Raw genomic sequence first — 27,686 nt, 5'->3', positions numbered from 1 at the left:
TGGCTGGGAACACAAGTGGGGGAAGGCTGGCTGGGGACACAAGTGGGGGAAGGCTGGCTGGTGACACAAGTGGGGGAGGGCTGGCTGGGGACACAAGTGTGGGAAGGCTGGCTGGGGACACAAGTGGGGGAAGTCTGCCTGGGGACACAGAAGTGGGGATTGGTTGGCTGGGGACACAAGTGGGGATTGGCTGGATGGATGGGGACACAGAAGGGGGGATTGGCTGGATGGATGGGGACACAGAAGTGGGGATTGGCTGGATGGCTGGGGACAGAGATGTGGGGGCAGGCAGTCTGGGGACACAGAAGTGGTGGAAGGCTGGCTGGGGACTTTGAAGGGGGGGTTGGCTGGCTGGCTGGAGACTTTGAAGATGGATTGGCTGGCTGTCTGGGGACACAGAATTGGGGATTGGCTGGCTGGGGACACAGAAGTGGGGGTAGACTGGCATCACCACGTCCCCCCGGGTATGCCCAGCATTCTGGGATGAGCACTGCAATGTGCGTATCGGACTGTTGGACTGGTAAGGAGAGAGAGCGTGGAGCTGCACACCTTGGTCCTGATTTTTAATTTTTTTTTTGGTGGAGGTGTCACCATTTGTTACAGCACCGGGTGACACCAACACTAGTGACGCCTCTGGTGCTAGAAGCCTGTCTCACCCCCTAGACACTGTAACTCTCCCCTCACTATACTAAGTTTCAGTGTCATTGATTCTACTACCTGCATCACTGTGTCTTCTCTTGCTGCTACTGAGTGAGCTTTGATCTCAAAACACTGCAGTGCACTTCCTGGTCACATGACACATCCAAGGTGTCCATCAGTGCTCAAGGTACGCCCCCCATACTCAGAGGCACGCCTCTATTAGCTTTCTATCTTTGCAGCTTACTGCCCATGGTGTGGCCCCACCCCCAGCTCTGCAAGCAGTGTCTAACTATGCAGAGGCGAGGCTGAGCTGTTGCTGCCTCATCTCTCATCTCCCTGCAGTCCCAGGGAGCTCCACAAAGCTGGTGAGTGTTAACTATAAAAATGATTACAATAAGCAAAGAAGATGTTTATAAGTTATAAATATCTTCTTTGTATTATTCTAATCATTTTTATATCAAATCTTAGGAGTATGACAGGGTAGGCTCTACCTCCCCTGCCTACCCTGACTGCACGTCCCTAGCCTGATTCGACAGATATGTAGTCACCAGTTTTTCTACAGCACTTGCGCAGTATGTTGAAATCCGCAAGATGCATCCACAAACCAACTTGCGTCTGATTTAAAATCAGGCCTAGAATTTGAAAGAGCAATACTACTAATGGTAAAACCAAGAAATATAATTTCTGTGCGGAAAATTGCACATAATCGGTGTCGTTGAAAGCTGCCATTTACTAAATAAACCCTGTGAACTTTAATGTATGTTTACATATGATACTATTTCACAACTAAAGTGTAAAAATTAGAGATGTGCGCCAGACCATTTTTGCTGGTTTTGGTTCTAATTTGTCATCTGATTTTGGTTTTGCAAAACACAGTGACTGGTTTTGTTTTTTTCCCAAAAATGTACAAAAAAAGATAAAATCCTTTTTTTGTTCCAAGAGTATTATTCACCTCAATAATTTCCACTCATTTCCAATCAATTTTGTCTATATGAAAACTCACAATATTGTTTTCATCCTGTTCAGGCCAAAAGGTTGCACCGAGCTAGCTGGCTGAGTAAGCTAAGCGACAGCAGTGGGTGGCACAAACATGTGGCAGTTCAACTTCAAATATGGCAAATGGCTCACACTGTGTGGAGTCACAGGACTTACATATGCACGTGAACAAAGCGCACCAAACAGTACAAACAATATAATTATTTAATTTATGTTTTTGATGTCGCAGCTCTATTCCTGTGTGGATTAGAGCCACAGGGCTTATATATGCATGTGAGCAAAACCAAGCGCACAAAACAGTACAAACAAAATTTTTTTTTTTTATGACAGCTGAATTCCTGCATGGACAGGGCTTATATATGTGAGCAAAACAAAGAGTACAAACAATACAATTTTTTTTTTCTTATGGCGCAGTTGTATTCCTGCGTGGACTGGCGCTACAGAGCTTTTATGAGCAAAACAAAGCGCACAAAACAATACAATTATTTAATTTTTTTATGTCGTGGGCACAGCCCTATTTAAACAGTGTGGAGTGGAGTCACAGGGCTTATATATGAATGTGAATGTCTTCCTGATGGAGTCTGGACACAGCACAGCCAATACAGCAGAGTACAGCACAGCATACAGCAGCATGCACCCCCTATGCACAATGACTAAGCAGCACAGCCTCTTACATGTAACCTTTTGGTATTCTGCTGTACAATTATGTGTAATACTGCTTATGGTGGAGTGGTAGGATACTCCAGTCCTCTTTTTTTCATTTAACAGGCTTTTCTGTGTTTTAAGGGTAAAAGGGCCCCCAGCCCCTAGAAGTTTAATAACCAGTTCAGTTGATTAGATAACACATAAGCAGTAGGTGCAGAACATAACACAGCTGTTAGAAGGAGGACCATGGGGTAGATAACTAAAGCTTTTAAACCAGACAATTGGAGTTGCTGCCCATAGCAACCAATCAGATTCTGTCTATTATAATATAGAATGTACTTTGTTATGTACCACTGTATTTGGTTTACTTAGCTTGGCCTGACTGTATGTGTCCTGGTACTTATGGTCCAGATCTGTAACCAACTATGATTGGTGGCCAGATTATGGGGGCAATGTAGCAAACCTTCAAATATATAACTTGGAGAAGTTGCCCATACCAACTAATCAGCGTCTAAGGGGTATATTTACTAAAGTGAGAGTTTTTAGAAGTGGAGATGTTGCCCATAGCAACCAATCAGATTCTACTGAACATTAATCTAGCACCTTCTAGAAGATAATAGCTAGAATCTGATTGGTTGCTATGGGCAACATCTCCACTTTTAAAATCTCTCACTTTAGTAAATTTACCCCTAACTGTCTTTTTGTAAACTGTGTTAGATAAATGATAGCTAAAAGCTGATTGGTTACTATGGGCAGCTTCTCCAATCTATCTCTCTCAAAGGTTCAATATATCTGCCCTATTCTCATTTAAAATTCTCTCTCAGATAGTTCTGTCAATGATGCTGTGCTCTTGCTGCATGTTATTGTAATTCTTATTTTCCATACATTACAACATATGGGGTCTATATGTTGTTGGCAGCTCTAGAGTAGTGGTATCTTGGGCCCTGGCCATAGCTTCCTTTTTGCCACCAAGGGTTCTTGCTTATGCAAGTTCCGGTAGGCTGAGCTAGTGTTCCATCTGTTCCTGAGGCCCAGTTGTGTAACTTAGAATTTTATTTTTTGCATCATTTTGTGGCCTAATATAGTGATCACACACTGCTTGATTAGTTGAGGATTATTGGTCTTCCTTGGTAGCTTACAGCAGTACTTGTCATCTGCTTATCTAGAAGAGGGTTCTTTCTGTGTATGGATGGTGGACCTTTTGACTAAATACCAATATGATTGGGTTTTTTCAATGCTGAGGGACACATTTGGTTTGTCTTCTGGGGCGTGTGTTGTGATGCACCTTGTGGTTTCCGGCATTAGCACATACCTGCCTACTTTTGAAAAAGAATTTCAGGGAGATTGTGGAAACAACATCTGTGAGCACGGCGGAAAAGTGGGCATGTACTGCTACATCTGATAGGCGTGTCATAAACCTGACTGACATCCAAATGTAAATGAGCCCCAAAGCTGTCAGTAAGGTCTATTAGCTGATGAAAACACACTGATACTTTTCAGATAATGCATGTAGCCATAGGGATCATTGTGCCTTATATCCAATGCAGAGAAATGATACTAATTATCCCATTTGAATGGATATACAGAGCCGTAGCTAGGGTAGTGCGGCCGGTGCCATCGCACAGGGTACCACAGGTCAGGGGGTGCTGTTTGGGCCTGTCAACTTCTGTTTATTATCATTCTTGCTTGTTGCTTCCTCTTATTTCATCCCCAGCATCTCCTGGCCTCTCCTATCTCTTCCCTGGCCCTTTCCCATGAAGCCATGGCCCTTTTTTGGGTGCATAATGTCCCTTTGAAAAAAGAGGGGGGAGTCAATGCTCTTTCTTTTTTTATATATATATATATATATATATATATATATATATATAGTCCAACAGAATGGCACTCCTAATCAAAGGCAAATACCGTGGTGCACAGCAATGAGAAGGTATGTAGAGCACAGAATCTGCGGCACTCAATCGGGTTTCACAACGATAATAACGATGAGACAATATTAATTTTCAACGTTTCGGAGTTTAATCCGTCATCAGGAAGAATATGAGAAATACAAAAACAACACTTACCTATATACATGTTTACAAAGACTGAACCCACCACCGATCGCGCGCCATGCTCGGGCGCCGGGCAGACCATCCTCCGACCATCGACGTCACTCCCGGAAGTGACCATCCGGGGTCCGGCCCCCACCAGCGTCCGTAAGCATGGCAACCAGCGACACACCACTATGTGTCTAATACAACAGAAATATACAGAGGACAGTCGGATGGTGAATAGTATAATGATAACATCATTAAGAGAGAGTAATGTATCATCTCAAAACTTAAGAACAATATTTAAATTGATGTCATAGTATTACTACCTCTTAGCATAGTTGTAGGAAATAACAATATTTACATATTCAATAAAGAGCATTCCACTGGCGTTAGCAAAAAAGTAGTATACCACTATTAGTGCTAATATAGACATGCCCCCATATCTGTAAGAAAAGACCTATAAACACATCTATCTAGAGTGTATATAGAAACTACATACATCTAATTCCTTTTAATAATTAAATCCACAAGCTGCATATAAAATCCCCCACAACTGTAAATGGGAGATAATAAATTGATGCAACACAGTTTCTACAGGAAAGCACTATATGTTAAATATTCATTGAGACCCCGTGGAGATACAGTATCAAGTCTGTGGATCCACTGGGTCTCTAATTGAAGCAGTCTCTTGCCTCTGTCTCCCCCTCGTATGTCCTCCGGCACATGATCAATAATCACATATTTCAAAGTAGATAGACTATGTTTAGCTAACAAGAAGTGTCTTGCCACTGGCTGGTCTATATCTTTTTTATTGCCATTATTAAGTGCTGCCCGGATGGCCGACGGTGGAGGGCCATCCTTTCTTTAAAAGAGCGAATCGTTTTACCCACGTAGCATAAGCCACATGGGCACTTGATCAGATAGACCACGTAGCTACTTGAGCATGTTAAGGGATAACGGATTGTAAACTTAACACCCGTATGAGGATGAAAAAAGACTTTAGTCTGAAGCATATAACTGCACGTAGTGCAGCCCAGACACTTGTAACACCCCCCTGTTTTTTTACGAGTATTGGAGGGTAATCTATTAGAAATGTCTGTTCTAACAATCATATCCCTCAGATTTTTGCCACGTCTATAGCACGACATAATCCTAGCGTGTTTAAGTTTTTTTTAGGTCTTTGTCCTGTTGTATTACAGGCCATGATGATCTAACTGATTGTTTAATTTCTATCAGTCTCCTTGGAATATATGGAGGTCTGGATGTAATTATCTTGTATATAGATATTAACATCTAAAAAATGAATTTGTTGTGAACTCATCTGATATGTAAATTTGATCGGACAATCAAGTGAGTTAATATATTTTATATGATCTTCAAACTTGCTTCTAGATCCCCTCCAAAATAACAAGATGTCATCTATGTATCTACTGTAGAAAAAAATAGAATTTGCTATATCAGAGGAAAAGAATAGCTTTCTCTCAATCTGAAACATATACGCATTCGCATACGAGGGTGCGACGTTCTAACCCATCGCGCAACACGTACGCTGAATGAAAAATTCATCCTTATTGGAAATGATGGCCAAATTTAAAGAGAGGGGCTATTCAGATAAAACCTTGTGTGAAGCAAAAAGGAAAGTTGATTTAATCCCACGGGCTACTCTCTTGAACTGTGCGGTTCAAGATAGTAATAGTCCTCCAGAACGGTTACATTGGGTTCATGAATTTAACACAGCAGACAAACTGATTAAACAATCAGTTAGATCATTATGGCCTGTAATACAACAGGACAAAGACCTAAAAAAACTTAAACACTCTAGGATTATGTTGTGCTATAGACGTGGCAAAAATCTGAGGGATATGATTGTTAGAACAGACATTTCTAATAGATTACCCTCCAATACTCGTAAAAAAACAGGGGGGTGTTACAAGTGTCTGGGCTGCACTACGTGCAGTTATATGCTTCAGACTAAAGTCTTTTTTCATCCTCATACGGGTGTTAAGTTTACAATCCGTTATCCCTTAACATGCTCAAGTAGCTACGTGGTCTATCTGATCAAGTGCCCATGTGGCTTATGCTACGTGGGTAAAACGATTCGCTCTTTTAAAGAAAGGATGGCCCTCCACCGTCGGCCATCCGGGCAGCACTTAATAATGGCAATAAAAAAGATATAGACCAGCCAGTGGCAAGACACTTCTTGTTAGCTAAACATAGTCTATCTACTTTGAAATATGTGATTATTGATCATGTGCCGGAGGACATACGAGGGGGAGACAGAGGCAAGAGACTGCTTCAATTAGAGACCCAGTGGATCCACAGACTTGATACTGTATATCCACGGGGTCTCAATGAATATTTAACATATAGTGCTTTCCTGTAGAAACTGTGTTGCATCAATTTATTATCTCCCGTTTACAGTTGTGGGGGATTTTATATGCAGCTTGTGGATTTAATTATTAAAAGGAATTAGATGTATGTAGTTTCTATATACACTCTAGATAGATGTGTTTATAGGTCTTTTCTTACAGATATGGGGGCATGTCTATATTAGCACTAATAGTGGTATACTACTTTTTTGCTAACGCCAGTGGAATGCTCTTTATTGAATATGTAAATATTGTTATTTCCTACAACTATGCTAAGAGGTAGTAATACTATGACATCAATTTAAATATTGTTCTTAAGTTTTGAGATGATACATTACTCTCTCTTAATGATGTTATCATTATACTATTCACCATCCGACTGTCCTCTGTATATTTCTGTTGTATTAGACACATAGTGGTGTGTCGCTGGTTGCCATGGTTACGGACGCTGGTGGGGGCCGGACCCCGGATGGTCACTTCCGGGAGTGACGTCGATGGTCGGAGGATGGTCCTGCCCGGCGCCCGAGCATGGCGCGCGATTGGTGGTGGGTTCAGTCTTTGTAAACATGTATATAGGTAAGTGTTGTTTTTGTATTTCTCATATTCTTCCTGATGACGGATTAAACTCCGAAACGTTGAAGATTAATATGGTCTCATCGTTATTATCGTTGTGAAACCCGATTGAGTGCCGTAGATTCTGTGCTCTCTATATATATATTATATATATATATATATATATATAAACAGCTACATAATGGAGGTAAGGTGCAATAATCAGGGAGGTTGCTAGACTCTTCAGGGAGACAGGGAGATTGCTACTATTTCAGGGAGTCTCCCTGACCATCAGGGAGAGTTGGCAAGTATGCATTAGCATATCTACAGTATAATGGATGCATGGTGTGCGGTGTCCAGAGGCCCCACACTGCAAACCACACACCCATATAATTAGCATACTTACCTCTCCGGAGTCCCACATCGGCCGGTTCTGCCGACGTCAATCACCAGGATACAAATAAATAAGGTGTCTGTGCGAATCACTATATATAAAACATAGTCTGTGAAAATTATAAATATATTATTTTATTGAACATATGAAAAAATTAACTGCAGTTCAACTCTAAAAACATATAAAAACATTGCACATTGAATGAAAAAAAGAGATTGAATGTTATATTAATAATCTAAACACATACTGTTTCCAGTGCAATGAATGATAAAGTCGGGCGTAAGGTTAATGCTGCTGTTGCCCAGTTTTTGGTGTGCAATGAGGGTGTTTTTATTTAGCATGATTTGCTCCATTATTGGGATGTCTATTTATATTGGTCAGGGGGTGTCTACCTGCCAGACGGCGCCCTTTCCCTTTTCTTGGGAACTTGTTCCGAGTTTTGGTTTAGGTTTAGGGAGTTGTAGTGTATGGTGACAGTAATGCGGCTGGTGAGGGATCTTTGCTGTGACAAAAAAAAAGAGAAGCAGATCAGTGACCATAGCGTCACAGTAGTTGGTTTATTCTACTTCACAGTAAAGGGCTTGACTTTACCATTCTTCAGAGATATCAGCCTGCCAGGTGGTTCACCGTGGGCATGAAATGAAGATGGAGGTGGAAACCATGCCGATATACATTTGGGGCGGCATTCCTTCCCGTGGTGATTACATTTCAGCGATGAGCATGTCGATGGTCACAATGTCAATAATTTCAACAGTACAGTGTCGACGGGTACGATTTCTACATTGTTGAAGTGTCAACAGCTAACATGTAGTTCAGGGTTAGGGTTTAGGTTAGAATTAGGGTAAGGGATAGGAACATATTTACCACTGCAACTGTGGATTTGAAATGTTAGCCACAACCTGCGACATTAGCTGCTACTTGTGACATTGCAGTTTAATTAACACAGCTTGGATATTCTGGGCCTCTTTTGTTTGCAGTAGGCAATCCTGACAGTGTCCCCACTGCAAGAAGTGCAAGAACTTCAACTGATGATGAATCTCCAGGACAATTTGGTTGAGCCTCATTTCTGTAACTCTCTCTGACTGCAATTCCCACTGTATCTGTTTAGGTATTTTGGAGTATTGCATTATATGCGTAAATGCAACTGTTTAAAACTGCCTGGAAAGGATGTAATATCCTGGCAGGGATACCTTATGTAGGATGAGCCTCATTTCTCTTTTAGCAAAGGTGGTATGGTTTAGTGGGCTGCGTTGGAGCAGCCTCTATCACAGGAAGCTGCGGGTGCTTTGGCACCTGAAGAGCAGAATTATATACAGTAAGACTTAATTACTATAAATGTAGTATTCACTTCTGCAAGTTGTCAGCGTATCACACGAAAAGCTTAGCCAGTAAGACACACATGGAAATGTAGGCAAGTAAGACACACAGACATGCGGCCGGCGGTAATACCTACTACACCCGTTTTCACTATATTACAGAGCATTTGTCTATGAGGGTTTAAGTGCATGAAACATTAATGTATGACAAAAAGGAGCTAAGCAGTAACGATTTTAGTGAAGCGAGTCAATGAAAAATGGACGTCCAAGTGCTTTCTTGGCTTACACTGCCTAATCATTAAAGACATATCACAACGATGGGCTTTATTTTATACCATTTAGAGATTGATATGTATTATATGGTTTCTCCAGGAAAACCATTGTAAGCCCTGTTTACTGATACAATTTTTTCCTTTTATTACTGTTTCTATTTTATTTATGTGAAAAACGATTCGTTCATTTCAAATGAGTCCAATTCTGCAAAGTGACATGGGTCTAATGCACAGGTTCTCAAACTCGGTCCTCAGGACCCCAAACAGTTCATGTTTTCCAGGTCTCCCCACAGAATCACATGTAAAATAATTAGCTTCACCTGTGGATCTTTTTCAATGTGTTAGTGAGTAATGAATACACCTGTGCACCTGCTAGGTGACCTGAAAAACATCAACGGCGTGGGGTCCTGAGCACCGGGTTTGAAAACCACTGGTGTAATAGAGTAGATTTGATTGCTGTTCAGGTCTTAATAGTAGAGATGTGCGAGTCTGGGCAACAACCGAAATGAGGGGTTCCAAGATGAACAGAGTCCAAATTCAGAATCACTTTGGGGTACCGAGTTGAACCAAGTCCCAGTTTGGATCTTCCGTGGTTCAAAATTCGGATTTAAAAACCAAACTTGGGTTTTGGATTGCATCCTAACAGGTCACAATGACGTCATTTTAGCTATTTTATTTCATTTTTTTTTTTTAATAATAATAGAGATTCAAAACCAAAACACGAAGATGAATCCAGATCCAAAACCAGAACACGAAGATGAATCCAGATCCAAAACCAAAACATGGGGGTCGGCGCACATCTCTACTTAATAGCAAGCGGAATATGACACAGTTATGTGGCTACATTAAAAACTTAGAACTATTTATCCTGACAGCTACTGATAGCCAGCATATTCTTCTGAATAATCTAAGAAAGGAGAATTTGAGTTGTCTTACAGTACCATGCCTTAACTTTAAAAATGATTTTACAATATACAATTATATTTAAAATATTTTTGTTTTCTTTAGATATCAATGAATGTTTGGAACAACTGAATCCCCCATGTCATTCCTCGGCTACATGTAAGAATACATTAGGCAGCTATCAGTGCTTATGCACAGATCCTTACAAACTTGCAGAAGATAAAAGGACCTGTGAAGGTAATACATTCTGACTCTTCAATATTTACTTGCAATGGGATCTTGTGCCGCTCTACTCTCCATTAAACGCAAGCACTTAAGTAGCTTCTGTAGTCTCTAGTTAATCATAGAGGATTGTGCCAAGAATAAATGTCAAAGAGCTCATAAAATAAAATATCTTATTTTGAATACTGCATGGTGTCCAAGAAATACTGCCTCTCAAAGTGCCAACCATTCCATCTTAAGATTTTAATTAAGACCTGTTTATAGAAAATCATTTGCAAAATGCCACATCTGTTTCTTGAGCGTCATCCAAAAATGTGCATTGTGGTGATGAATGATTAGTGTTTAGTGGACAATTCTTATCCAGCTTATTTGTGTCCTTAGAGTTAATACATGAAAAAATGTATAATACTAATAATAGATTAGATACAATGCATTAACAATATTTGTGCATAATTCTAATTTGGTTATTGTGCTAGATTCGGCATGCTGATATGTGTAGTTCCACTGCAGCTGGATGGTCCGAGTTTGACACCGCTGTGCTAGAAGAGCCCATGTATGTCCAGTATGTGCTTAGCAATGAGTCTACCAGTTTCTAGAGAACGTTCAGTCTGTCTAGCACCTGGCTGAGAATGGTGGAAAATGCTGTTTTAAGGCCCCCATACAACTGCGATGTATTGGGGTAATTCCCCGATCCCCAGACACCAGGGTCGGGACATTGGTGAAATCTAAAAATATGATCAGGACCAGCAATTTTTTTTAGGATTGTTAACATAAAGAATTTCACCCATTCCCTGACGGATCGCCAATCATAGATCACCATTTCTGAGCGGCAGACCAGCGGTTCCGGGTCCGATCGGGGAATCAGTGAAACAGCTGGTAGATGTATGGGGGCCTTTAGGTTTCTGTCCAAATTATCCCATCAATGCTCAACTGGGTTCAGAGCTGGTGACTGAGCAAAGTGGGACATATTCATTACAACAGTGTCAAGTTCATCAAAACCATATGAATAACCACTCATGCGCCATGGATTGCAGAACTGTCATCCTGAAAGACCTCCCTACAGGAAAGGAATGCTGCAACCTGGGGTGAACATGATTACTCAATACCATTAAGTATCGATAATAATTGACCTTGCCTTCTAAGGCTTGGGCTGCACTCAAACCATGCCTAAGAAACACACGATTGTGAACTTTGCAGTACTGAACCCTAAAGCATGCAATGTCAGGTGTGCTCAGCAATTTGGGCATTGCAGACCAACCATGACATCATACTCCGTGTTCCGAGTTCTCCTCAGCTCTCTCCAGTGGTTGAGATTTGCAGCCAGTTTATGTCCAGTAAGACCCCGGTGTTTCCTTGGTAACTCCGCAGTACGCAGTATCGGCACCTTTATCTTGGCAGAATTATTCATCTTATAACTAGTTCTGGACACAGGTAGATATCAATGACACCACATATATAGTTGTTAATGACTATTTAGTACTGTACATGCGTATTATTAGAATAGTGAAAATTGCTGCTGTTAGTGGTAGATCCTAAGGGTCCCAAAGTAGGTAACCTGTCTATTTTTTTTCTGGTTACAAAATTTAAAAGGACTGGACTGTACATTCATGCATAAGGACAGGTACAAATTATTTTAAAATTATTTTTAAATGAAAAGAAAACACACAATAAACACTTAACACATTTTTGTTAGTTTTATAATGACCAACAGTACAACATGACACTCTACTGGCACTACACAGCAATACATGCTCTATACCAGGGCTGTGATATTCAGGGCTGCCAAGAGAAATCCTGGGCCCCGGTACAGCAACCTCCCGGGGCCCCCCTGGAGGGGGTGTGGCCACAGCATATTGGGGACATTGCTGTACCTCTTTGGGGGCGTGTCTCGCATGTCATAGCTCCCAGCAGCTGGGCCAAAAGTATTCACTATTACGCTGGGTACACCTCTGCACAATAACGTTCCGATTTGGCCAAGTCAGACTGACAAATCGGGTATATTGTGCAATGTGTATGCTCGATTTGCACACTCCCGCAGTCGCATGCAAAATCTTCTGGTTGGCTGTACTGCACGATCAATCAGAAGATATCTCCCCGGATTTTAAAAAAGTTCAGACAGATACCAACTGTATCATCAACGTTTCAGATGTATTATAACATCTATTGTCCTGATGATATATGTGATAATACATCTGAAATGTTGATGATACAGTTGGTGTCTGTGTGAACTTTTTTCAATTCCGGGGAGTACTGCCCTATGTTGGAAGTATTGTACTATTGGAGTCTGAATGATTTCCGGGAGAGCACCCAGGTTTTGTCCGGCTTTGAATTTTATTTGCCAAACCGCCGTGACTGGTTATGGATTTGGATTTTTTTTCAAAAAAGTACAAAATAAAAACTAAAATCACATAATTTGGACTTTTTTTGTTACTATAGTATTAGTATCAATATATATAGTATCAATAACATTAATTTCCAGTTATTTACAGTCAATTTAGAACACCTCACAGCTCACAATATTGTTTTCACCATTATTGGCCAAAGCCTGCAGTGAGCTGGCTGGTTACTAAGCGACAGAGCAGCGGCACAAACACTGCAGTTTAAAGCACATCTATGAAACATTGCCACTCACTACTGAGTCACAGTACTTGTGTGTTATGGACACACAGAGGGCTAAAGCCCAAGGAGTCACGGTGCTTCTATACACAGACGGCTAAGGACCAAGGATTTATGGTGCTTGTATACACAAAGGGCTATGGCCCAAAGAGTCACTGTGCTTGTATACACAGTGGGCTAAGGCTCAAGGAGTTACGTTGCTTGTATACACAGAGGGCTAAGGCCCAAGGAGTTACGGTGCTTGTATATACAGAGGGCTATGGCCCAAAGAGTCACAGTGCTTGTATAGAGAGTGGGCTAAGGCCCAAGGAGTTACGTTGTGTGTATACACAGAGGGCTACAGCCCAAGGAGTCACAGTGCTTGTATACACAGTGGGCTACAGCCTGGAGAGTAACAGTACTTGTATACACAGTGGGCTACAGCCGAAGGAGTCACAGTGCTTGTATACACAGCGGTCTACGGCCAACAGTCACAGTACTTGTATACGCAGTGGGGTACAGCACCAAAAAATATATATTTTTTTTTTTCACTTTTTAAACTTTTAACTTTCTTGAAAGTTTTTTTTCACTTTTTTAAATTTTTCTTTTTTTTACACATAGCTACTTGTGAGTCTGGACACTTTAATCAGCGCAGAATAAATCAGTGTGCAGTGTGCCCCAATACACAGTTACTTTATCAGTACAGCCACTTGTGAGTCTCTGGACACAGCCACTTTAATCAGCAGAGTATAGCGCAGCATACATCAGCGTACAGTGTGCCCCCTATACACAGTCACTTTACCAGCACAGCCACTTGTGAGTCTCTGTACGCAGCACCTAATCAGCAGAGTATAGCGCAGCATACATCAGCGTGCAGTGTGCCCCCTGTACACAGTCACTTTACCAACACAGCCACTTGTGAGTCTCTGGACACAGCCACTTAGGGCCCCATTTACAAACGAAGGGAAATGCTAGCGACAATTTTCGTTTAGTATCACTGTGAGACAAATGAAAATTCCACTGGTATTTAGTAACGAGGTCCCGCGAAATGCAGCATAATCCTTGTCCTCGGCGAGGTCTTCAGCTGGGTGGCTGGCAGCCTAACGCTGCCAGCAAGGGGGCTTCAGTGTCATAAACATGCGCGAAGGTCCATCTGCGCATGTGCATGACTGGGAGACCCGGCGCGGCAGTACCTGGAAGGCTTCGCTGAAGCCGGAAAAGCACTGCCGGGTCTCCATTGCCGGCAATGGTGCCTGCGTCGCTCTTGCCATCTAAAAGATGGCGAGAGCGATGCTGTACAAACAGCGGTAATCTAAGATTACCGCTGTTTACTAAATACAGAAAAGCAGCATAACCCCTTTAGCGAGCGCTAAAGGGGTTATTTGTCATTTGTGAATGGGGCCCTTATTCAGCTGAGTGTAGTGCAGCATACATCAGCGTGCAGTGTGCCCCCTTACACAGTCACTTTGCCAGCACAGCCACTTGTGAGTCTCTGCACACAGCCACTTTCAGCAGAGCAGTGCGCAGCGTGCAATGCCTGGGAGAGAAATGGCGCCAAATCCCGATCACGGCGCCTTATGTAGAGTCGAACTCTCGCAAGAATCTGACATCGGGAGGATGACGTTCGGCCTCGCAGTGGGATCCGAGTCAGGCTGGACTCGGATCCCTGCTGTTCGGCGCCATTCGGATTCCACAGAATCCGAACCGCTCATACCTAATATATATATATACATACACAAATATACATATTTATACACATACATGTATATAAATATATATATTAATGGTGATGAGTGCTTTATATTTATAAATTCATTATATAGAAATGATATATTTACAGCTTTCAGCAGCAGGCAGCAGAACCACAGTGTCAAAGACAAGCCATGTCATTCACATAGACTCACAGTTAAGGGTGCGCTCAGCTCTTCCCTCAGTGAGTCATACACAGTTCCACACTCCATTATTCTTACTGACTGTATCTGGCTACGCCCACTGTCACCCAGACTGCCTTTCTGTAGTCCCTCCCAGTCCACGTCCGGAGCTTGGTGCCTGGTGAAGAGAGAGCCTTGCGAGATGATGATGTCATCATCTCGCAAGACAATTAGCTCCGCGGCGGCTGCAGTGACTGCAATCGGGTGACACACTGTATGTGCGGTAACTGATAGCCCCCTCACATCCATCACACCCCACCCTCCCGACTACCGCTGGCCACCTTCCAAGGGTTAGTGAATATTGCTGAAAAAAAAAAATTGGGAATAAATAAAGGCTACTTTCGTGCTGCGTCCTGGGCCCGTGTAATCAGTACCCGCTCCCCCCCCCCTCTCGGCACCCCTGGTGATATTATGAGCTCCTTACAGTCAGGGCCATCTTGAGACCCGTTCCAGCTGAGCACCTACAGAGGGGCACCACTGCATAGTAGGTGCAGTGCGGCAGCTGCATCTAGGACCCAGGCTTTCCACACCACATCCTTGTAGTCTAGCCAGGGCAGTGCTGGGTTCTTCCTAGTGACTCAGACATGGCATGGGCTAGGCATGACCATACAGATGGCATTGTGGCAGCGTGACATCATAGGTCATGTTGCCACTCATCGTCCCTGTCTGACAGGGCCGACTCAAGCCTAAATCTTTTGGTAAGCGTATATAGACTAGTGGTGTCACCCCACATGGACCTACTCCTGATTAAAACCATACAAAATCCTTAGTAATAATATACAATGGACCCAACGGGAAAAAAAAACATACACATTAACCCCCACTGTGTGGGGCTCCACATGATAAATAAAAAACACATACACAGGCCACAACATGAAAAAAACAAACACATAGGCCCCCACATGAAAATAATAATGCACATAGGCTTTGCATGAAAAAAAACCCACCACATTAACCCCATGTGAAAATAAAACGCATAGCGCTTTGCAGAAAATAAAACACACATAGACCCTCACATGAGAAAAAAAACACACACATGAGCACCCACATAAAAGTAATAGAACACAGCGGATTTGCAAGAAAAAAAACACACACAGTGTTATAGGGCCTCTATGCAGCAGTACCACCCTGGTTGATGAGCTACAATTATACCCTAAGATATGTATTCAGGGAGAGGGTGACAGCACTAGATGACAGGGAGTGGGCGACGACAGAGAGAGGGTGACAGGGAGAGAATGACAGCACCGGGTGACAGGTAGAGGGTGACGATGGGGAGAGTGTTAAAGCACTAGGTGACAGGGAAAATGTGATGACGAAGAGGGTGACAACACTGGGTGACAGGGAGAGGTTGACAGCATTAAGTGACAGGGAGAGGGTGACAACAGGGAGAGGTTGAGAGCACTGGGTGACGGAGAGAGTGACAGCACTGGGTGACAGGTAAAGGTTGACGATAGGGAGAGTGTGAAAGCACTAGGTGACTGGGAAAAGGTAATGAGAGAAGGGGTGACAGCGAGAGGTTGACAGCACTAAGTAACAGAGTGGGTGATGACAGGGAGAGGGTGACAGCACTGGGTGACAGGAAAAAGGTGATGACGGAGAGGGTGACAGCGAGAGGTTGACAGCACTAAGTGACAGAGAGGTAGAGGCTGACAGCACTGGGTGACAGGGAGAGAGTGACCAATGGGTGACAGGGAGACGACAAAGAAAGGGTGACAGCCAGTACATGACAAATACAGGGTTTTTAAATGTTCTTACCTGTGCCAAGAACTGCAGCGTGTGGATGGTTCCTCCTTGGGCATAACACCAGGGATGGTCACGAGATCCCCGTCATCCAAGCACAGTCTCAGAGAGGCAGCTGGGGTTGGAATATGGAAGGGGAGGAGCTGAGGAGAAGGGAGAGCTAGGCCCCTTCTCCTCCACCAGCCGGGCAGGCACACTCTTGTAAGCGGTCACACTAGGGCAGGGGTGGGGAACCTTTTTTCTGCCGAGGGCCATTTTGATATATATAACATTATTCGCAGGCCCAGTGCAGGCCACGTCCCCTCCTTGTGATGTCACCCAGGGGCGGGGTCACAATCGCCGGTGATCACAGCAATGCCCGGATCATCCTGAGGATGCTCCAGGGAGCTGTAAGGGCAGCGCTGTGACCGTCTGAAGCTGTAGCACTGCTGCATAGATTCTGGCTGCAGGGTTCCATTCTAGGCGCCCTGCTAGCCAGATGAGGCTAGCAGAAAAAAGCTCCGTGGACCAGACCAAATGATTCCGGGGGCCTTAAAAGGCCCCCGGGCCTGAGGTTCCCATCCCTGCACTAGGGGGAGAAGCTGAGGAGATGGGAGAAGAGAGAATGCACACTCCTCCCCCTCTGGTGATGCCCAGCCTCGGACTGTCATCATTGTGTAAGGTGTTGAGGCAGCACCTGCGGCGCTGGCTGCGCAGTGGCATATGATAATTCAGTGTGACTGACTGTCACACTGACAGCGGCTGTGGGGGACAGCACAGCGGCTGGACTCAGGACTCAGAAGATGACGCCCTTATAGCTTGGTGCCGTACGCAGCTGCGTACCTGGCGTCATGGGCCGGCCGGCCCTGCTGTCTGAGCACAGTGAGTGAGACACTAAGGCAGGCTGCACAGCTGCAGTGTTGAGGGGCTCAGGACAGTGCTGAGAGGCTGAAGTGATGAGGTTCGGAGGGTTGAGGTGATGAGGGGTTGAGGATGGTGATGAGGGGCTGAGGTGATGAAATGTTGAGGGGCCGAGGATGGTAATGAGTGTTGAGGGGCTGAGAACAGTGCTGAGGTGACATGGTGATGAGGTGCTGAGTGCTGATGAGGGGCTGAGGACAGTGATGAGGTGCTGGGAGCAGAGGGACCGAGTGAGGGAGGGAGCGGAATGAAGTTCCGATACACTGGTCCGGTCAGGACTCTCTGGAGGGAGGCACTCACTGGTCTGGACTTTCTGGAGTGACTGGAAACACTTACTGGTCTCCTACAATTAACCTTACAGTTGTCTGTGACAACCCAGCAGGTGAGGTCACTCAGTCTGCTGAATGGTCCTTGGGGGAAAGAGAAAGAGGGGAAATGAAAATAAATCAATATTTGTTTCATTTTTTTCTGGCTGTGGAGGCAGTAAATCAATGTGAGTTTTATTTATTTGTTCCTATGGGGGAAATCATTTAATCAATGAGCTTTATTTTTGCCCTGTGTGTGCCATTTTGTGTGTTTTCTCTCCTGTGTGTGCCAATTTGTGTTTTTTTCCCCTGTGGGGCCCAAAGTGTGTGTGTGTGTGTGTGCGTGTGTGTGTGTGCGTGTGTGTGTGTGTGTGTGTTGTTTTCCCTTGTAGGGACCAATGTGTGTGGGGTTCTTTTCCTATCGGGGACAATGTGTAGATGTTTTTTTCCCTGTGGGGGCCAATAAGTATGTTCTTTTTTGTGTTGGGTGGGCTTGACTCCTTGGTATTTCTATATTTCACTTCTGTAAACTAATTTGTTTAATTAAAATGAGCACTTTTTTTGTTAATAAAAACGTTAATTACGTATACACGTAGTTGGATTGGGGAGAGGGCGCTACAAGATTTCTTGCACAGGGTGCTAGTAGACCTGAGGCCAGCCCTGCATAAACAGTATTTGTAATTATTTAACAATAGCTTCAACCACTTGTCTGTAGTTTTCGCAATTGTCAGTAAAATTGCTTTAAAGAGTTTGTGAGTGCTAATAATGTGTGTCATTGCTATTGTGAATTGCGTGGAAAAGCTAGTGACAAATCAAATCCAAAATGCTGGCTCAGGACTCATTTATTTTAACAAATGTAGAACTGTTGACAAGGATGAAACATAAAAGGAGACCTAGCTCCAAACAAACAATGCCACAAATAGTAATAATGAATAAAACATTCAAATCACGAGTACTGGCAGCAGCTTTATAAGACTAATTAATCAAAGAGAAGTAAAAGCCATTGAAGCCTATCTCTGTGATTTATCTATTAGTATGTTGTACACAGAAAAGAAACCTACATGGAAAATGGTTGCAACATTTATTCAACAGATCTAACAAAAATACAGTAATACATAGAATTAAAATGACTAAGATAAGGCACTGACCTTGATGACTTGTGCAAATATCAACACCATTAACATGGACCCTGATATATAATTAGCCCTATTATTATTGCAAATATTGTATGCTCATATAAAATGGGTGTGGTATATTTTGTGTCGTCATTCATCATGTCGCCATTGTCTACTCTCTCTACCACTACTGTGCAGGGCTCATGAGGTGAGACACCTAAATAGCGCTGATAAGCCCTCTGCTACCGTTGTTACCGTGCTGTTATCAATTAACCCAGCATCCTGATTAAGGAGTCTCTGTGTGGCCTAACAGTCACTTTCACATTCCATTTGAAACCTATTGTGACCACGACCCCAATAGGTTATATAACTAGACATTCAGATTCTATTTAACATTTACCAAACATCGTTTAGAAGATAATAGCTAGAATCTGATTGGTTGCTACTTGCTATGGGCAACATGTCCACTTCTAAAAACTCTCTGTTCAGTAAATTTACCCCTTATTGTAGCTCTACTATAGGAAAATGCTGTAATGCTTATGGATAAAGCAGGGATCTTATACTAGACTCAAACAACCGGCAAGATCTATACATTTATTGACCTTCAGCATTAGTGAGGACTTGAGGGAGCATATTTAGTCGATACAATTATTTGGTGGAAATTTCTTATCAGTAACTCTAATGGAATATTCGAGAAGCAGAAATTTATATATTACTTGTCACTAGAGGAAATATATTTGGCAGTGGTAATACCATTTAACTCCATACAGTAAGCTTATATATCTATAGCATCATCCACACCATTAGCTGGAGTTAAGTTTTATTGAACTGTTGAGAAATAACCTAATAATCAAGACTCTAAGTGATAAACCCTTTTATAGAAGGAAAGTAAAAAAAAAGCTTCTTAACACTGTGGAACATAAGAAGATATTGTTTCATTAATATATAAGTGACTTGGATTTAAACTAAAGATGTGCGGGTCCGGTTGTCAGAGAACCGACAACAACTGAATTTAGGGGTTCCGAGCTGAACCAAGACAGAGTTCGGAATCAGTTAGGGTAATGGTTCCCAAACTTTTTCAGTTCAAGGTTTTAATAATCTCTTGGTTTTACCAATGTATGTGAGTTTACATGGACATGTAATCATATACACAATATACATTGAGTTACAGTTAATGTAGTTATTAATAACAATCTTTCTTATTATTAGTTCCTTTGAATTTTTTCACATTTCTTTCCTCATAGCTACACATTTTACACCCTCCACAGGTAAAAAAAAAAACCTTTGACATCACAAACAGTACGCTTAACCTGCTCTTTAGATACAATGGGTTCAAGTAGACTTTTAGATATACATGATTTAATATTTTTGGCTCTCCTATACACTATATTAGGTTGTTCAGAGAGGTGTGGGACAAAATAGGATCTAGTTTCAATATATGCCAACTCTTTCAAAACATATTTTTAATAACTTTCTCCTGGCTACTATATTGAGTAATAAATGGGCAAAAATATCTGGGTACAGAGGACAGAGATATCAGACGGAGATCCAGAAATGCAGGGACGAGGTCTTTGTTTATCTACTGTATGTAAATGATTATGGTGAGTCCAGCAGTGATTGGCTGCTGACCACATTATAGTTTTTCAGAGCGTCAGTCAGGCCAGCCCTCTGACAAAGTATTATACGAAACGCGTTAGACGGGGCCTGACTGACGCATTGTTTGCACACCCTCGGATTCCTCCTTGGTGGCGTGGGGCTCTGGTGGTTCACCGATCGCGGCTTGTGAGCGGGCTTACAGTGTGGTGTGGAGACCTGGGAGACCCAGTGGTCGAGACGGAGTAGAGCCGGTGTGGTGCAGTATTAATATCATGTGGCATCCAGCCCACGGAGTTTTGTGATTTGGTACGAGTATATTTATCTCGTTACCTGGAGATGTATGTTTTACCCTATATTTAAATTAAACTGAATCATGCACGATAGAGCGCCCCCTTTTCTCCTGTATTTTATAGATTATCTAGATCCTGTGAATCTCAACACACAGTGGAGGATCATTTGTGCTGGACTATTATACGGTGTTTATAAAAACATAAGGACAGCTTGAGATGATAGCGCACGGGTATTTATTAGGGGTGTGCACCGGCCACTTTTCATGTTTTGTGTTTTGGTTTTGGATCTGGATCTTTCTTCGTGTTTTGGATCTGGATTGGTTTTGCCAAAACCACCCTTCCGTGTTTTGGGTTCTGGGTTTTTTGTTTTGGATCTGTATTTTTTTTTTAAAAAGCATAAAAACAGCTAAAATCACAGAATGTGTTGGTTTTTCTGCTCCTATGCTATTACTAACCTCAATAACCTTAATTTCCACTAATTTCCAGTCTATTCTGAACACCTCACACCTCACAATAGTGTTTTTATGTCCAAAAGGTTGCACCGAGGTAGCTGGATGACTATGCTAAGCGACACGAGTGGGCGGCACAAACACGTTACCCATCTAGGAGTGATACTGCAGTGGCAGACAGGATGGCAGTTTGAAAAACTAGGCCCCAAACTGTACATAATGCAAAGAAAAAAAAGAGGTGCAAGATGGAATTGTCCTTGGGCCCTCCCACCCACCCTTATGTTGTATAAACAGACATGCACACTTTAACAAACCAATCATTTCAGCGCCAGGGTCTGCCACACAACTGTGGCTGAAATGATTGGTTCGTTTGGGCCCCCACAAAACAAGCTGGCAATTAATCTGTCACCGCACAAACTGGCTCTACGGAGGCAAGATGTCGTCCTCATCCTCCTCATCCACTGATTCCTCACCCTCTTCAGTGTTGTGTACATTCTCATCCTCACAGAGTATTAACTCGTCCCCACTGGAATCCACCACCACAGGTCCCTCTGGAGGCTGGTCTCCCTGGAAGAGTTGATAATTAATTTTGATGAACATCATCTTCTCCACATTTTGTGGGAGCAACCTCCTACGCCTTTCGCTGACAAGGTTCCCGGCTGCACTAAACACTCTTTCGGAGTACACACTGGAGGGGGGGCAACTCAGGTAAAATAGAGCCAGTTTGTACAGGGGCCTCCAAATTGCCTCTTTTTCCTGCCAGTACAGGTATGGACTGTCTGACATGCCTACTTGGATGCTGTCACCGATGTAATCCTCCACCATTCTGTCAATGGTGACAGTATCATATGTAGTGACAGTAGACATGTCAGAAATTGTTGCCAGGTCCTTCAGTCCGGACCAGATGTCCAAACTTGGTCCTGCCTGCCCTGCATCACCGCCAGTGGGTTGCTTAGGATAGCTACGTTTTTTCCTGGCAGCCCCAGTTGTGGGAGAAAATGAAGAAGGAGCTGTTGACGTGTCACGTTGCGCTTCAGCTGACAGTGTGTTCACCAGCAGGTCTTTGCACCTCTGCAGGCTTGTGTCGGCCGGAAAGAGAGACACCACATAGGCTTTAAACCTAGGATCGAGCACGGTGGGCAAAATTTAGTGGTCTGATTTAAACAGATTGACCACCCTGGAATCCTGGCAAAGCAAATGAAGGGCTTCATCCACAAGTCCCACATGCCGAGCGGAATCGCTCCGTCTTAGCTCCTCCTTCACTTTCTCCAGCTGCTTCTGCAAAAGCCTGATGAGGGGAATGACCTGACTCAAGCTGGCAGTGTCTGAACTGACTTCACGTGTGGCAAGTTCGAAGGGCTGGAGAACCTTGCACAACACGGAAATCATTCTCCACTGCGCTTGAGTCAGGTGCATACCCCCTCCTTTGCCTATGTCATAGGTGGATGTATAGGCTTGTATGGCCTTTTGCTGCTCCTCCATCCTCTGAAGCATATAGAGGGTTGAGTTCCACCGCGTCACAACCTCTTGCTTCAGGTGATGGCGGGGCAGGTTCAAGAGTGTTTGCTGGCGCTCCAGTCTTCGGCACGCAGCGCTGAATGGCGAAAGTGGCCAGAAATTTTTTGGGCCACCCAAAGCGTCTCCTGCATGCCCCTGTCGCTTTTCAGAAAATTCTACACCACCAAGTTTATTGTGTGAGCAAAACATGGGACGTGCTGGAATTTGCCCAGATGTAATGCCCGCACAATATTGGTGGCGTTGTCAGATATCACAAATCCCCAGGAGAGTCTAAGTGGGGTAAGCCACTGGGCGATGATTTCCCTTAGTTTCTCTAAGAGGTTGTCGGAGGTGTGCCTCTTACTGAAACCAGTGATACACAGCGTAGCCTGCCTTGGAACGAGCTGGCGTTTCTGAGATGCTGCTACTGGTGACGCTGCTGCTGTTGCTTCGTAAGGTGATACATCTACCCAGTGGGCTGTCAGAGTCATATAGTCCTTAGTCTGCCCTGTTCCACTTGTCCACATGTATGTGGTTAAGTGGACATTGGGTACAACGGCATTTTTCAGGACACTGAGGAAACTTTTTCTGACGTTTCTGTACAGTCTCGGTATCGCCTGCCTAGTGAAGTGGAATCTAGATGGGATTTGGAACCGGGGACACACTACCTCCATCAATTGTCTAAATCCCACTGCACTAATGGCGGATACCGGACGCACGTCTAACACCAACATAGCAGTCAAGGCCTCAGTTATACGTTTTGCTGTCGTACTTCATCCTCCTCGCTAAGGACTGTTGGAGGGTCAATTGTTTATTAAAAGTAGCGGTGTTCCTACTTCCTCTCTGGGATGATGAACGACTCCCAGCAGCAGCAACAGCAGCATTGGCAGCAGTAGGCGTAGCAATGCAGGATCCTCTGGAGGAATCCCGGATAGGAGAGTCAGTCATGCCAGTGACATGGCCTGCAGGACTACTTCCAATCCTGACTAAGGAGGAAATTGATGAGGAGGGAGTTGACGGTGTGGTTTGCAGGCGCTTGGATACATCAGGACAACGGGATTTAGGTGTCCCTGGACTGCTTACGGTCTTAGCCAAAGTTTCTGAACTTGACAGTAACTTTTTATGAACGCGTTGCAGATGCCGTATAAGGGAGGATGTTCCTAGGTGGTTTACGTCCCTACCCCTACTTATTTCACCTTTACATATGGTACATATGGCAAGACAGTTGTTGTCCGGATTTGGATAGAAATATTGCCAGACCAAAGAGGTGGAATGTTTGGTCTTCTTCCCAGGCATGATCATGATGGGCTTTTTCATCCCACGGACAACAACTGTCTCCCTCAGAGCCTGATTTAAACAAACCACATCACCATCAGAATCCTCCTCGCCAACTTCCTCCTCAGCGCAAGCTACACCAGTATCCTCATCCTGTTGTACTTCAACAGTGACATCTTCAATTTGCATATCAGCAAGTGGACTGTGGGTGCTCCTTTCAGCACTTGCAGGGGGCGTGCAAATGGTGGAAAGAGCCACCTCTTCCCGTCCAGTGCTGGGAAGGTCAGGCATCGCAACCACCACCACACTTAGACTCTCCTTGGGGATTTGTGATATCTTCTTAGAAAGCACAGTTCTTCGCTGTGCTTTTGCCAGCTTAACTCTTTTGATTTTTTTAGTGGGAGGAGGGCTTCCATCGTCATGTGAAGCTGAACCACTAGTCATGAACATACTAGGGATCGACCTTAGTCGTTCCTTGCCACTCCGTGTCGTAAATGGCATACTGGCAAGTTTACGTTTCTCTTCAGGTGATTTAAATGTTTTTTTCAAGGTAATTTTCCTGAACTTTGTCATTTGGGATTGTATGTGCCCTCTATTATGACATTGGGCATCGGCCTTGGCAGACGACGTTGATGGCATGTTATCGTCTATATCATGACTAGTGGCAGCAACTTCAGCAATAGGAGGAAGTGGTTCTTGATCTTTCTCTATTTTATTTTTATCGGAGAAAGTTTGGTCCTCCATTTATGTTATATCGATTTGATATATACGTGCAGCTAAACAGAAAATATTTTATTATTTTTGCTGGAGAGTAGTGCACTTTGTGGGTTACACCAGCCTTTAAGAAATGAGCCAGCCGGCCCTTTACTTATGACACAGGCGCACGCTTGGCACTACTTTGTTGATGCACGTGCGGCTACTGCGCACACAATTCACAAACACAGAAAAGAATTTTTTTTTTTGTTTGGAGTGTACTTTGGGGGTTACAGCACCCTTTAACGGTCAAGCCAGCCGGCCCTTTACTTATGACACAGGCGCACGCTTGGCACTACTTTGTTGATGCACGTGCGGCTACTGCGCACACAATTCACAAACACAGAAAATATATATTTTTTTGGTTTGGAGTGTACTTTGGGGGTTACAGCACCCTTTAACGGTCAAGCCAGCCGGCCCTTTACTTATGACACAGGCGCACGCTTGGCACTACTTTGTTGATGCACGTGCGGCTACTGCGCACACAATTCACAAACACAGAAAATAATTTTTTTTTTGTTTGGACTGGAGTGTACTTTGGGGGTTACAGTACCCTTTAACGGTCAAGCCAGCCGGCCCTTTACTTATGACACAGGCGCACGCTTGGCACTACTTTGTTGATGCACGTGCGGCTACTGCGCACACAATTCACAAACACAGAAAAAAAATTTTTTTTTAGTTTGGACTAGAGTGTACTTTGGGGGTTACAGCACCCTTTAACGGTCAAGCCAGCCGGCCCTTTACTTATGACACAGGCGCACGCTTGGCACTACTTTGTTGATGCACGTGCGGCTACTGCGCACACAATTCACAAACACAGAAAATAATTTTTTTTTGGTTTGGACTGGAGTGTACTTTGGGGGTTACAGCACCCTTTAACGGTCAAGCCAGCTGGCCCTTTACTTATGACACAGGCGCACGCTTGGCACTACTTTGTTGATGCACGTGCGGCTACTGCGCACACAATTCACAAACACAGAAAATAATTTTTTTTTTTGTTTGGACTGGAGTGTACTTTGGGGGTTACAGCACCCTTTAACGGTCAAGCCAGCCGGCCCTTTACTTATGACACAGGTGCACGCTTGGCACTACTTTGTTGATGCACGTGCGGCTACTGCGCACACAATTCACAAACACAGAAAACATTTTTTTTTTTAGTTTGGACTGGAGTGTACTTTGTGGGTTACAGCACCCTTTAACGGTCAAGCCAGCCGGCCCTTTACTTATGACACAGGCGCACGCTTGGCACTACTTTGTTGATGCACGTGCGGCTACTGCGCACACAATTCACAAACACAGAAAATATATATTTTTTTGGTTTGGACTAGAGTGTACTTTGGGGGTTACAGCACCCTTTAACGGTCAAGCCAGCCGGACCTTTACTTATGACACAGGCGCACGCTTGGCACTACTTTGTTGATGCACGTGCGGCTACTGTGCACACAATTCACAAACACAGAAAATAATTTTTTTTTTGGTTTGGACTGGAGTGTACTTTGGGGGTTACAGCACCCTTTAACGGTCAAGCCAGCCGGCCCTTTACTTATGACACAGGCGCACGCTTGGCACTACTTTGTTGATGCATGTGCGGCTACTGCGCACACAATTCACAAACACAGAAAATATATTATTTTTTTAGCACTTGGGGGGAGCACCCCTGATGGACAGAGCGCCCCCTGGACAACACTACAGCACCCCTTTAGGACTGGGACACTGCACAGGACTTTGGAGTGGACACAGCCCCTATGGAGAACTGACTGCACAACACAGTCCAGCCAGCCCCTATGGACTTTGAAGTAGTGGACACAGCCCCTATTAACAACAGCAGCACAGCACAACACAGCCAGCCCCTATGGACTTTGAAGTAGTGGACAACAGCAGCACTACACTACACTACACTACACAGCCCAGCCAGCCCTAACTCCCACCCTCCCTCTTCACTGTCCACAGCCGAGTGAGAAAATGACGCCGACGCGGGTACCTTATATAGGATCCAAAACCCGCGAGACTCGGAAGGCGGGATGATGACGTTTTGCCTCGATTTCAGATCCGAGTCAGGCGGGAAAAGTCGAGCCTGACTCGGATCGGACTCGGATCGGGGGGGCTCGGGGGGGTTCGGATTTCAGAAATCCGAACCCGCTCACCCCTAGTATTTATATACTTGTATTGATATATATATATTTTTTCAATTATAATTCTTTCAACAAACAATTTACAGCACTCATTGACAGGAATAAGAACAAAATAAAAACAATATGCAACAAAATGAGTCCTCTTACATGTGACTCTCATTGCAGCCCCCTACTCCATGTGACTCTCATTGCATATGACTCATTGAAGCCCCCTACTCCATGTGACTCTCATTGCAGCCCCCTTCTCCATGCGTCTCCCTTTTAAAGCCCCCTCCATGTGTCTCTGATTGCACCCCCTTTACATGTGTCTCCCTGTGCAGCCCCCTCCATGTGTCTCCCTGTGAAGCCCCCTCCATGTGTCTCCCTTTGGAACCCCCTCCATGTGTTTCCCTGTGCAGCCCCCTCCATGTGTCTCCCTGTGCAGCCCCCTCCATGTGTCTCCCTGTGTTTCATTGCAACCATCCCCACCCCCCTATAGTTCCCTATGTGGACCCTCTCCCTACTGTATACAGACAGTACTTATACCAGTGCAGGTCATATCCGCCCCCCTCCCTCCTATTCTTTCCACAGGAGCCAACTTTACTTACCTGTCCTACAGCGATCCAGCGCCACGGACGGTCCTTCAGCTCCTCAGATCCTCCAGCTGCAGCATCAACACAAGCAGCCCAGCCCAGCTCACTGCAGGCTCATGTGTGATCAAATCTAACCACCACCCTCCACACTGTCCCGCCCCACACCCGCTCCGGCTCCAATCGCAAGGCACTAAA

At 44.1% G+C, this 27,686-nt stretch overlaps 1 protein-coding gene across 1 annotated transcript in view; it reads left to right on the top strand.

The window, feature by feature from the left end:
- Positions 1–27,686, top strand: part of TPO (thyroid peroxidase) — a 300,270-nt gene that overhangs the window by 194,496 nt on the left and 78,088 nt on the right. The window contains exon 13 of the mRNA XM_088448842.1: positions 10,225–10,356. Within this exon, the coding sequence (XP_088304968.1) occupies positions 10,225–10,356 (132 nt within the window). The remainder of the gene's footprint in view (positions 1–10,224; positions 10,357–27,686) is intronic.

The sequence above is a fragment of the Taudactylus pleione genome, unplaced genomic scaffold, assembly GCF_031769625.1.
Source record: "Taudactylus pleione unplaced genomic scaffold, aTauple2 ptg000468l, whole genome shotgun sequence".
NCBI classification, from domain to species: domain Eukaryota; kingdom Metazoa; phylum Chordata; class Amphibia; order Anura; family Myobatrachidae; genus Taudactylus; species Taudactylus pleione.
Note: the sequence above shows the minus strand (reverse complement) of the source record. Positions and strands in the feature narration are given on the sequence as shown.